General features: G+C 46.4%; 1 protein-coding gene across 4 annotated transcripts in view; it reads right to left on the bottom strand.

Moving 5' to 3' along the window:
• The window catches only part of DAAM1 (dishevelled associated activator of morphogenesis 1), a 151953-nt gene that overhangs the window by 16202 nt on the left and 122275 nt on the right, over positions 1-13476 (bottom strand). For all 4 annotated transcript variants that reach the window (XM_053673215.1, XM_053673216.1, XM_053673217.1 and 1 more), the window contains 3 exons: positions 6624-6708; positions 2089-2195; positions 243-331 (listed from right to left, as the gene is read on the bottom strand). In XM_053673215.1, coding sequence (XP_053529190.1) covers positions 243-331; positions 2089-2195; positions 6624-6708 — 281 coding nt within the window. The remainder of the gene's footprint in view (positions 1-242; positions 332-2088; positions 2196-6623; positions 6709-13476) is intronic.

Genomic DNA, 13476 nt, shown 5'->3' with positions numbered 1-13476 from the left:
GTTGAATGCTAGTGGCAGTGAGATGTGGTCAAAAGCCCAATCCTGCGAGGAGCCCGGGAGGTGTGGCCAGGTCAGCAAGCCAAGCGCTGACCTGACGGAATTATCCATGAGAATGCCAAAAGATCCCGGGCAAAGAAATCACCGCAGGAATCCTGCTTACTCTACGCACCGCGACTGCACTTGTATATGGGCACTTAAGACGATCATTATACTCAATCAGGGCTGCTTCCCTTTGACTTTACCTTCCACTTTGGGTTTAACTTCTGCCACCCGCTCTGCAAACTTCTTTTTGAAATACAGCGACTGCAATCTTTGCTGATAATGATTAATTCTGTAAGAATAAGCATAGAGTAATGAACTTTCACTTAATACGTCCATGCTCACTCAATGGGTGTGGAGGCGGGGTACCTCAGAGCACTCTCTCCAACCCCCAAACTCACCCCCCCCCCCACCGGGAGCACAGGGCAGGAGACACTTGGCCTGGAGGGCCCAGTTTCCTCTGACCCACAGGGGCTGTTCTGGCAACTGCACCAGGGCATCGCCTCCCATCAGATTAGGCAGTGGGTGGCTGCTACAGACTACAGCCCCTTCCCTTCCTTGGAGTTCCAGCTGCTCTAGGGAACAGAGAAGGGATTAAAAAGCATGTAAATGATAAGACTCCCCATTCTGCTGCAAATGAAGGTTTGTTCCCTGCTCTCCTCCCTTGCCTCTTAGCTTTCCATAGAGTTTGCCCATGGAAAAACCACAGAGCAGAACCGCCTCCAGCATTCTCTCATATCATGCTGCCTCCCTCACAGCCCCAAACCCTCCTCTTTCTTCCAGTTAGTTCCCTGTTTGCTCCCTCAGGGCCAGCAAGCTCTGACTTCCAAGATAGTAAACTAGCTACTCGAGATCACGAGGATGCTGGTCACCACTGAGGTTAGCAGTTCTGTGCTGCTGAGGGGTGAGGGCAGGCATTATGGCCCAGACCTTTGGGAATTACTGCCTAACCTGCTCTCTGGTGGGAACTCCAGTCCAGTAGGACCAGGGATCAGCCCCTCCTCCAAAACTATACTACAGAGTCAGATGGACCTGGGTTTGCAGCCCAGGTTCTCCTTTTATTGGTGACCTTGGACAGGAAGCGTAACTCCTGTTTCAGGGAAGAGAACACCTCTCTGGACCTCACAGTCATCCTGGCAGGGCTGACGGGAGGGTTAACTGAGATGCACACAAAGACCTGGGCAACGACTAAGTGGCACCTACTGCGGGTGGCCTTCTGGTTTGCCTGCACACAGGCTGCTGCTGGGTACACCTGCCAAAACTTGGAAACCATCCTTTGTTCTACTGCAGCAGACAAGTTCAGATAGAACAACAAACATAAGTCTGCAGAGGGCAGAAAGTGGGTAAGAGGCATGTCCACCTTGGCCACGTTTGCTGGACTTCGGCACCGGGAAGAGCTGTGCCCTGGGGTGGACTGAGAGGTTCGGGACCACTGGTCCTTCTCTAATGTGGAATCAATTAGCTAGGCCTGGGGTGGCAAAGACACTCAGCTCACATGCCAAACTCGATTAAGATGCAGTGGCTGCCTCAGGGACTTCTGGGGAAGAGCTGAGAAAGCTTGCCAAGGCTCTGGGGGCAGAATGCCACGATCGATTACTGATGCCTGCACGTGTCATGGCTTGACACTCAGACCCCGGCTGTCCAGTCATGTGGGCTCCAGGCTGACATCCCAGAGTCTCCCCATTGTTTCCCATTTTAAAACAACTTGAGATGCTGAGGAAGTAGGGGAGGGAGACACAATCCCCCCCAAATCACAGCGGTGTGGACAACAAACGATACTGACTGAACCCAGGACCAGGTGTGCCTTGAACAGGTCAAAGCTCCTAAGTCGAAACGACCCAGAAGTAGCAGTAATTGTGATGAAACCCTGACCCTGTCTCACCCATGGACAAGAACTCAAGCAAACAAATTCCACACAACGCAGACTCAAAAAGATTCCGGAATTCAAAAACGCTTCAAGTTAAACCAAACAATTCAACCTGAGTCAAAAGGTTAAGTTCCTTTAAAAAGTAAGGGGCATCTTTACTTTTTAAGCATTTTTAAACTCACCGGCTCATCTCAAAAAGGAACCTGTCAGCCTTGGCCATCCGATCCAGTTCATGCTTATGCTCCTCCAGAAGGTCAATGTCACTTTTTTCAGGGACAAATTTCAAGAGCTAAAGAGTACACACAAATATTAAAAGTGAGGTTTTTAACTTAATTAACATCAGTAATTTTTCGCCCTTTCAGTTACATTGTCCCAAGATGAAATTTTAACTTTTGTTTCATTCATAAGCTCTGCTCACAAGTGATTACGCTGCCTCTCTAACTGCACTGGGGCCGCCCTTTGCCAGGGTATACTTTACACAGACTATTCGAGGGACCTTGCAGACGCAGCCCTCTAATTAGAAGACGATGCACGTGAGGTTGACCACAGGGCGGGCGTGTCATCATCAGAAACGGAGCCCGCCTCTGGACCCCTAGCTCCACGCCCATTCCTATCACATCATTCATGCTGGGACGAGCTGTTCTATGTGCACTTTCCATTCAGTTTGCTTGTCTGCCTTATCTAATTCCCTCCCCCCACCTCTCTTCTTCCCCTCCGTGTAGAGTTGGATGGGAGGAATGCAGTGGGATTTGAAGCTTTTGATTCCATATTTTATTTTGGAGGAAGAAATGAGCATGGAATGTGGAAGAAACAGCAGTAACATTTAAATTGGGAAGCGCACTTCTGTGTGTCTGATCTTTAAAGGAACAAGTATGTGTATGGGTATGCACAGGCCTGTGTGCTGTTTTCTAGACCAAATGTCTGTGGACATTAAAAAAAAATTACGCTGACCCCACGGACCTCAAGATCTTCCCCATAACGTGATGCTAACATTGGGTGGTCCACTGAGCAGGTTTCAGATGTTTGTGGGATTTAACTACGGCATCTCAGGAAAGGCAGGCAGAATGGGTGCGGCCAGCAGAGGGAGAGAACTGGAACTACAGGGGAGGAGCGAATGATACGAGATTGGAAATATATTCCGGGCAAAGTGCACACCATGTGCCAGGGTCTGCCATGGGCAACACAGCTGTGATGGCAGTGGAAAAGGGAAGCTGCGGTCAAGGTCAGGGAGTAGCAGTGGCCTTTGAAGAGGCTCAGACCTTATCTTGAGGGTACTTGGATAAACGGAAATCTTAAGCATTAGAGGAATGAGTCTGCGTTTCAAAAAGGTTCCTGTGCCTGGAGAATGGAGACAGAATGAGAAGGGACCCAAAGTATTAGGGGTTGTGACTGGATGGGTGAGGCGTCATCCAGGTGAGAGATGATGCTGGCCTAGGGAGGGTGGTGGGGAGAGTCTAGAGCTATTTAGGGGTTTTGATCAGAACTGGCCTGGCTTGTGGGTAGATGAGAGTAAGAAAGATGAGGTCCAGGCTCCTGGCTTAGGCAGCAATGTGCGTGGAGTGTAACAGGAAACTCAAGCAGAGAAAGCTGATGAATGGTAGATGGGTGGGTGGAAGATGAGTTTAGTGTCTGGAATACTGGCAAGAGAACCAAGTAGTGATTTCTAGTGCTCAGATGGACAGATGGGTCTGGAATCCTACCCGTTTTGAAGAGAAAGCCTTGGTATGGGTTGAAACGTGCAGGCACGTGAATGAGGCAACCTGGACAGCCACCAGGAAAAAAAAAGCAGGGCTCCAGGGAAGCCATCATTTAAGGGATGAGGCTAAGAAGAGGACCCTTCAAAGGAGGTAATGCGGGGGCCCGTGTGGAATCACAGGACCAAAGGAAGAAGGCATTTCACTGGGAGCAAGTGCCTATCACTGCCACACACCAGCAAGCAATCCAGGAAGATAAGGACTGTGAAGTGCCTCCTGGCTTTAGTGACAAGGACTTTGTGTGTTCTTAGCGAGAACAGCTTTACAGAGGTGGGGAAGATAGACTGCAGGGATTTGAAGAAGGGTAAACAGGAGGTGAGTAGGGCAGGCTTTCAAGAACATGGGCTGTGTCCAAAGAGAGGACAGCAGCTGGATGGGGATGTGCAGTCTTAAGAGGTGTGTGTGAGAAAAGCTGAGACTCAAACAAGTTACATGTCAAGAGGAAGAAGTGAAAGATCTAGGAGAGGGGTGGAGTCTCCAATTGGCTGGGTCCCTGAGCAGATGGATGGGATGGGCCAGGGACACCCCTCTTTCCTAATGGGGTGGAAGGGCTAGGAGGGGGGTGGAAGTGGATGCCAGGGAGTTCATAGGTCTGGTAGTCTGACAGCTTCTGGTAATTTACGTTCTGGTGTTCAGACCAATAGTGGACAGGACAAGAATCTTCCTGTGTTTCCTCAGTGCAAGGAGGGAAGGTAGCAGGCAAGGGCAAGGAAGAAGGAAGAGAGAAAAAAGGACTTGTTTTTCCCCCTTAATTTGGATTTTTATCTACTGGGCAAGGAACTGCAATTCCAGTCTTAGGTATTGCCCCTACTCATTATGTCTGAACCCTGTTCAGGATAACCCGGTGACTAAACTCTCTTTCATTATGTACAAAAGAACGGGAAGAAGAACATGCAACAGCGCAGTCCTTCTCAGAACACAGTCAAATAACAGACTGTGCATGGATAGTTTTGAGAGAAGAGTTAGACAAACACCAAGAAAGAGTGTATTGATCTCATCTGAGTTCTGAGGCTAGTAGCTGAAAGCAGCAGGAGAGGAGGAAATGAATATGGCTCAGATGCAAATGGCAGAGCCGAGGAAAGAGGTACTGGCGTCAATGCTTGTCTGGGAAGGGCGCTGTATGAAGGACGAGGAACCAGGGGAGAAATGGCAGAATCAGGAGGAAAGGAAAGAGCACGACACGTGAGCAGAGCACGAGATGCAGAATTATCAGAGACAGCAGGTCTGATAATCTGGCCAAAGTATCCTAGTTGGCCAGATTCTGCTTCAGGAGACTGATTTTCTTACTTGTATTTATTTGAAGTACATTCTATTTGCACTGCAAGCCCTTTTGGCAATATTCTGAAATCCCTTCTCTCAAGGAGGACTTTTTGCTGGATGCAATTTCACAGTAAACAGATCTTGTGGAATTTTAAATACATGACTTTGTCAATAAAGGCTGAAGGCCTAAAGACTAAGGCAGCTTTCTGCATAGCTCTTCACTCCAGGCCGGCAACTTCTGATGCAGACAACTGCGGTGCCTGGCCACTGGGGGCCAGGGAGGGGAAGGGACTGTTCTGATACACAGCAAGGGAGGGAGGAGCATGTGGAGGAAAAAATGAATCTGAGGTTTAGGAATTACTTTTAAACTCTTCATACACAGAGCATCCTAACAGACTTGGAAACGTAGTCATTAACTATTTTCGCGCCCAGATCAAACATTACAAGGACAGCATGAAGTTTCCCCACTGCTAAGTGTGAGGGTTTTCACCTAGGACAATTGCAGCTACAGTGGCTTCAGGGAGGGCGGCTCCATTTAGTTGTGGGGACACCGCATACATCACTCCTCCCTGCCCTGTATCTGAGGCCTATTAGGACACCAGTGAGAACCATTAGAAATGTACCTGCAGACAGGCACCCCACCTGGAGCTCCTCGCCACCCAAGATCATTGCCAGCAACACAAAAGATTCTCTTCCTCTGCTCTTGGGAACTGAGCATGCCCACAGAGAAGCCCCCAGGTTCGGCCTGGGATCACGACCGTTTGTGTCTAAATCAACCTTCAGTGTACTTGCCTCTAACAAACATGGACCTCAGGGCTAACATCCCTCAAAATATGATTCTGTCCCAAGGACAGTGAGATAAGCAGACAGTCTTAGAGCATTCTGAGACCATCTCTACAAAGCACGGAACCAGAGACAGGCGTCAATCCCTAGTGTATCTGCTAGTTAACAACACTGTCGTTAGAGGGACAAATGAACAAAGCTGCTGAACACTGTGTGACACAGTTGGAGAGGCTGCACAGGGCGCATTGCAGAAACGCTGCATGAAGGGAGGCGAGGTCGCCGCACTCGACTTGCCTGCCAAGGATGATACAAACTGTCTCCAAACACCATGAACAAGGTGTGCGCTGACTGCATGTAAACTCATCCCATACCTGCTTGTCCTGGCAAACGAATGTAGCGCCGTTTACGACACGAGGAATGCCACACGATGTCGAGACAAGACTGAGCCCCAAGAAGTTTAAATCCCACCTTAGGACATACATGAGTATTTAGATGCAGATGACAGCACTAGGGGTTTATCCGTGGCTTTGTGGTAGTGAGACTGGCGAGCCAAGGCCAAGACATGTGCGATCCCATGGTGCTAGTGAGATTCCCAGTATTCCCGAGGAAGGGATTTTCCACTAAAGCTGATAGGTGTGTAAGACCTACAGGGGCCCAACAATGTAACAGCAGCACGAGGGACAGAGCTGGCACTGTGATCCCAGGCATTTGACAGACTTGTTACCTGGCTTCTCACCAATCCTTTTGAGGAGAGAATAAAGTTATACAATTCCTAAAAGAACCCTATGGAACCTGGGCTCAAACACCTCAATTCAGAGATGAAGGAACTTTCTACCAGCAGCAACCAGATTTTCTCACTCTCTCCCTCTCTGCTGAGAGTCAGCTGTCACTTGTGCTCTGAGGTAAGTCGGGCAGCTCACCTGCTCCAACATGTCCTTCGGCAGATCCTCCTGCTCGTCCATTGTTAGAATTGCCCGTTTGATTTCATCATTGGATAACTTCAATCTGGAGAGAGAATATTTTGTTTTGTTGTTAACGATACTGGCTTGCGCATTAAAATTTAATGGAAGATAATTCATTGTGCTACTCCAGCTGCTGATTTTCAAGTGCTGTTTTGCTCAAAAATCTCTCAGTAAAAGCTTATTTCCTGTCAATATTGCACCTAAAAATAGTATTTTGAAACTGCGTTGACATTCTTTCAGGGCTTTGTAATGCTCTGCTGACACAGCGAACAAAGCCGTTATGTTCTGTTGTCTGGTTTCCTCAAGCCTCGAGGGGTTATCGGATGAGGAGTAGGGACAGCGCTCACATACCACCGTTTCTTTAATGCATCCACGGGTTGCAGGTGAAAGAGGAAAACTAAAATCTTACTTTGATTACATATCAGCAGTGTTTAATTAAACCTTGCTGCCATATTCAAAGTGGCTTTAAATAAGTTTAAGAGTCTGTTATTGTTAAAAAATTGAACAACAAGCCCTGGCTGGTGTAGCTCAGTGGATTGAGCACGGGCCTGCGAACCAGACAATCACGGTTCGATTCCCAGTCAGGGCACATGCCAGGGTTGCAGGCAGGTTCCCGGCAGGCCACTTCCCAGCAGGGGATGCACAAAAGGCAACCATACATTGATGTTTCTCTCCCTTTCTCCTTCCCTTCCCCTCTAAAGATAAATAAATAAAATCTTTAAAAAAAATTGAACAACAGTTAATATACAAAATAAAATGTATAAGGACTTCATAGTTGAGTTTTCACATGTTACTTCATCTGAACTTCAAAATAGCTGTGGTCTTTTTTTTTTTTAAATAGAGGAAGAAACTGAGGCTCAGAATAGTTAAGTAATTTGCCCATGGTCAAATATACAGAAAGTAGCCGTGTCTCCCACAAACCCAACATTCTTGACTGCTAACCCCAAGTTCCTTTTATAAGCATTGCTCTCCTGAAATATCTCACAGGGAAGGATTTAAGCAAAATCACAAATCCATTTTCTGTGTACTGTGAATTTATATGATTCCCTAACGTAATTAAGGATGTATCGATTATGTCAGGACACCAGAGTGTTGACTATAAAGAGTCATGAAATTAAGATGTAAATACGTTTTAGCAGGCACAACTAGGAGTCATAACCAGGGCAACAATGTCTCCATCAGATTATCAGCTACAACAAGCCATTCTTTTGTTTTGTTTGTAAGTATTAGATCTAGACTTACTTTAAAAGCTTACTTCTTTACAAGCTGCCACTAATGTGGCATATTAATGTCATTTGATCTGTTCTTCTAGTCTGTGATCTTCAAGAAGAACAACATTTAGGACTAGAAAGACATAATTAAGCTCAAATATAGAGCAAAGCGTACAGCCCTCTAATGTAACGTCTGAAACAGGAGCTTTAGCGTCAGACAAGCTGGGTCCCAGACCTGGCTCTGACAGTTCTTGGCCAGTGTGACCTTGAAAAAAGTTTTGCTTTAGCCTCAGTTTCCTCATCTATTATACAGGGACAATAATAACTACATCTAGATGAGAGAGAGAGAGAGAGAGAGAATAAAGTAAAATAATACTTGTGCATGTAAACTGTTTAGCATACTGCCTGACCATTGAAGGGCTCAACACACTGTAGAATATACTCTATAAGGGAGGTTTTTCTACACCAGAGGAGAAAAGGTAGCAATACTTAATGGAACTTTAATAGTCATATGCAGTTATTTGATCATTAAACAATGCTTCGTAGGGTTATTAGGAATAATTTCCAAAGTACTCTCATACCTATTATTTCACTATAGTTTCTTCTCTGCACACACTCACTACCCATTAAGCTTGGGAGTATTTAAAAAGAGTTAGAAGACGTGGTATTTATTTTAAAGGTGAGTATAATGTTTGAAATGATAAGCTGAAACACGCAAGACAGAAGAGCACGTCAGGCACACAGGACACACGGGAGGGCTGGATGGGAGCAGGGCGGGCACGAAGGCCGTGGAAGGAGGACAGAATGCCAGGTGGAGCCCACTCTGGACACGTCTGGCTTGTCCTTCCCTGTAGATTTTGACGTGATCTTGTTAAAACCACCCATCCTGCCACTTAAACTGAACATGGTTTCACGTGCCAATCGGCAGGACCAGGAAGGAACGGAAATTTGGGAATCCTATTTTACTAATACCATGCTCTCTTCTTTCATGTTTTCATATCCAAATACAGCATGTAGGCAACATGCCCAATTGTCCATTTCTAAAAATAAAATAAAATAAAATAAAATAAAATAAAATAAAATAAAATAAAATAAAATAAAAGCCCAGTCTATCGCCTGGTCTGAGTCCCAGTACCACCAGACTCCTGTGCTGTGGCCAGCTACCCTGGATCTGAGCAGACTTCCACAGATTGTTTCAGCCACCGGGCACAATCGGTGCCTCATGCCTCATAAATTTGATGTTCATTAGAACATCACGATGGAAAAGCCCCAAACTTACATGGAACAACTAGGCAAGTTGGCATGGGTAAAACATACGATGGAAAAAAGACTATCCCAGCATCAAGGCCTCCACCATACACATCCTGGGCAGCCCCTGGATTCAGGACACCAAAGGCTCTTGAGTTGATTGAGGGCCAACCCCACGGCACGGCCCTGCAAGGCCAAGGAAGAGGAACATCAGGGAAGGCTGAAACTGCCACTAATGAAAGCCAACTGGGTGTGGAGACGTCTGTAGTCACCACGAGAAAAGCGCCACTTATAAGAAAAAAATAAATTAGTTCTGTGTCCTTCTTACACTAAGCTGAAGAAACCACTTTATGGTACAGTTCTGCTGAGTCCTTCTGTTTTGCATTTAAAAGAAAAAGAGCTGAAAATCAGAGTGAGAACAATACTTGAAGTATCAGACTTGCATTTCATTAGCTCCCCATATGGAGCGCAGAACTTCTTGCTTTTGAAATTGTATATATATTTATGCTCCTCAACGCACCCCCCACCCCCCAAGAGGCTGTCTGGACTAAACGCGAGCTCTAATTCATAACAATTTTGCTTTCTCTTAATGTAGCCCACAAAGAGACTTGAGATTTTAATGGGTAGTACTTAAGAAAATCTACCTGTCAACATTCTGCCTTGCACGTGGCCTGTTGGAGCAGACAAAGAAACTACCTTTGGGGAAAGAGGAGAAGGGTACGCCGCCCTCCGGGATGGTTCCATAGGTTGCCGAGTTCTTAGTATCATCTGTCATTCACAGAATGAGTTGCTAATCTCTGTAATTTAAGGACCCTACCAGTTCTAACCTTTTAATTGCTTTTAAAGCTTGGCAGTGCTCTGGTGTGCTGGAGGGTGGCAACTTCGGAGACATCCACTTCAACTTTCTTTACAAGGCAGGAAACAAACTGGCCATTTCAAAACAGTATTTAAATCTACCTTGCTCTGCTCAAGTATTTCAAAAATGTGCCAAGAGAATTGAAACATCCAGGCGTAATTACAGTAAGTTAGGAATGGAGGCTACATCAGCCTTAGCTCTGCTTCAGTGGATTTAAGCCAAATCCTCCTACTTTAAAGTAGCTTTTTGTGGTTTACTACACCCTGGCTGCCATGGTAAGTGAGCATCTGGAAAAAGAGAACGGCAGGACACTTTAGGAAAGTGTTTTTTAGGGGAGTTCATTTTGCATATAAACCAGCTTCCAGGTTTCTTTTTTATTTTTTCTCTTTTTGGAAGCGAGAGGTCTGTTTTTGGGAATAAAGCAGAGTGAGTTTTAGGTGGCCACACACTGCCTACAGACACACAGAGAAGCTCGTTCTGCCTGGGGCCCAAGGAGTGGGCTCTCACTCCACTCCCTCCTCAAGTCTGTGAAAGGCGGGGGTCCCTGATGGCCGAGCTTCTGATTCAAACTCTGATCTTCCGACTACTCTTTCTCGGCAGTTGCGAGTAACCCTGGCCACTCATGCCAGGAGCATGTAGAATGGGCCTGTGCCTTCTTCCCTGCTTCGCCCCTGGGACGGCAAGGGCTTTCTTTCTGACTGTCTGCCCAGCCCTAGGTGAGGCTACGGCAAGGGCCTCTGACCAAAGTGTCCACGGCCACTGGCTTTCGTAGTGTGTGGGTAAGGAAGAGCTTTTAGGGATAACCAAACACTGTGGACACATGTACTCATTAAAGTGGAAAACATCAGACTTCTCACTGTGGTGAAATTCAGTGTGATGACTGCATTGCTGGGTATTAAATTCCTAGTCAGCAAGATAAGAAACAGAGAGAGTTGCTATCCTTTGGGAATGAAATATGCAGAACAGAAGAAAGAGAGCAAGCGTGAAATGGTAAGAAATCTTGACGCCAACTTGGAAATGTTTCTAATTCACTGTCTCCACGCACAGACTCAGTCCTCATGTCCTCTTCAGAGTTTCCTCATCTCCCTCAGCTCTGTCCCTTGTTAGTCTCACCTGGACAAGAGAGGCGCCTCCCACCCGGGGCTGCCTTTGCCTCCGGTTCCTGGCCCCTTCCAGCCTATCCTGTGAACTTCTGAGATATCGTATGTGCAACTTTATTAAAACAAAGTGCCCTCCTCCCAGACAAACTGCCAATCTCTGATCACATGGGCACACACACAGGCCACCGACTGAGCAGCTACCACACAGAGGCACCTTGCCAGATCCAGTCCTCACAAGCCCACTGCAGGGCGACTGCTTCCATCTTCTCCACTTTATAGGCGAGGAGGGCATGGCTCCGTCCGGGGCTGACTCGTGCCCTCACCAAGGCACCAGGCCTGGAGCGCAGGCTCTCCTGCCTGGTCTCCTTCAGTCCAGGAGATAACAGTCTGCTGCCTTCCCAGGGCTCTCGTTGTTAGCAGCCGATGCGCCTCCGGTGCCTTTTCACCCTGCTGCACACCTCCCTGGCACTGCCTCTGTCCCCCCACCCACATAACTGTTGTCGCCCTTCGAGGCCCACTGTCCTGGTAAGCCCTGCCGGTGCCCCTCTCACTTGGCCGGGCTCCTGTCTCCTTCCAGTCAGGCCACTCAAACCCCTGAACAGTTCACACACCACCTTGCCTGTGTCATCTTTCTTCTCCAATCAGCCATGAGCTTCCCAAGGCAGCAGTGCTGGCTGAAGTGTGAGTACATCCGATGGCACCTGGCAGAGCGCCAGGCAAACTCTCTAATAAAAGAGTATCAAATGTGCTCTCACAGAAGCCCCTCCCTCCTTTGGTGGGTAGGAATGCATTGCCAATGAAAAGGGAAGAACAAAAGCAAGGGAAACTGCTGACTGGTTAAAAAACCTAAATTAAAAAAGCAAATTAAAATGAAACCTGCTTGAATTCTGCTACCTTTACCGCAGCACATGTGGCATGCCAGCCTGAGGGGAGAGCTAAAACTATTGATCACTGAGCAGACAGGCATGTGTTAATGAATCCCCGGTGGGAGAGAAGGTTTTAGAATCTGATCAATAAAACTCAATTACCATTAGGTCAACTGAGACTCAAACTTACTTAGTTATGCACAATAACTTTTAATTATGGGCACTGTAGTAGCACTTATTCATTAAACTGGATTTTAATAGATAATCTAACAAATACAAGGGATGTCCTCAAAACTGTCTTCTAGAGAGAGTTCAGACACACTCAAGTTCTAAGTCACTTTAGACTCTGACACTTTGGAGGTAACAAGGGAGTTACATACCACAAATATGAAATAATTCCTTCAATTACGGGAATGGAAATTTGCCAGCAAGAGATGTAACCTTATCTATAACTAGCGTAATTACCCTAGTTGGCACTAGTACTGAGAATAATCTTCATGTAAGGAAGTGGGGCACAATTTAACTTATACTCCTATGGGCACTTAAACACAACGGAAACTCAAGAGTGATGTCTCCCTTTGTGAAATTGTTTTTAATATTCCTCTAGAAAATACAGGAAAAAATTCTAGAATCAAAATCAAACTTCCTCCCAATTTTAATTTTATTTTGCTGTTGAGGATGCTATTTGTAAAAAGAAACTGAAACAAAACAGGGCACACAGCGCAGAACGAAAACAAGAGAACCTCCGATTATCTTCAGTGGCCTCGCCCTGCGCATGCGGCGGGCGGAGGGAGTGGGGGAGATAAAGGCAGGGCCGGCCGCGACCACAGCTCCCATTCTTCCAGCGGCAGAAATGAAAGGCCGGCTAACTAACGGCGTGGTTCACGTTACCCTACCAGCTGCTTTAAAATTCAGGGGTCCCAGCAGGCTTCAATTTCTCTTTCACGAAGAGAAACACTTGGTCCCTGAAGGAATATGTATCTGGCTAACGATCGAGCCTCCGTGCTGAAAACCAAGCAGCAGCTTTGTGTTAAAAGAAACCTACTCCACGGCCATTTGAAAACGAAGGACGACCACTTTCCCTCTTTGCTCTTCCTGAAAGAGAGGTCACCTGACACCAGCCCCAGTGCATACGCAACATTCTTTCTAGAATGTAACCAATGGGACTTGCACTTGAAGCCTCCAAGTTCAGGATTCTTTACATCTTCTTTCACCCATAAGCTTTAGGTATCTTTGCCTACTGTGAAAGTCCCTTTCAGAGAAGAGACTAGAGCCACATAGGCTACTTGAAATGCCCAAGATGACCTGAAGTGACAATCAGATTCCAGGCTCCCAAATTTCCTTTCTTCTTTTCAAGTTCCAAGGTTGTGATGGTTTACAAATCATAAGAAAGATTTCTGCACGGGGCTGAATTAGCTAAATTAGCATTTCATCGAGGTTTGGATTTACATATTCTTTTAGTCATAAAATGTTCAGAAAGAGTATGAAATCATATAACCTTGAAGTGTAAAAAGATGATTTTATAAGAAA

The sequence above is a fragment of the Artibeus jamaicensis genome, unplaced genomic scaffold, assembly GCF_021234435.1.
Source record: "Artibeus jamaicensis isolate MK-2021 breed Jamaican fruit bat unplaced genomic scaffold, CSHL_Jam_final contig_851, whole genome shotgun sequence".
Lineage (NCBI taxonomy): Eukaryota > Metazoa > Chordata > Mammalia > Chiroptera > Phyllostomidae > Artibeus > Artibeus jamaicensis.
Note: the sequence above shows the minus strand (reverse complement) of the source record. Positions and strands in the feature narration are given on the sequence as shown.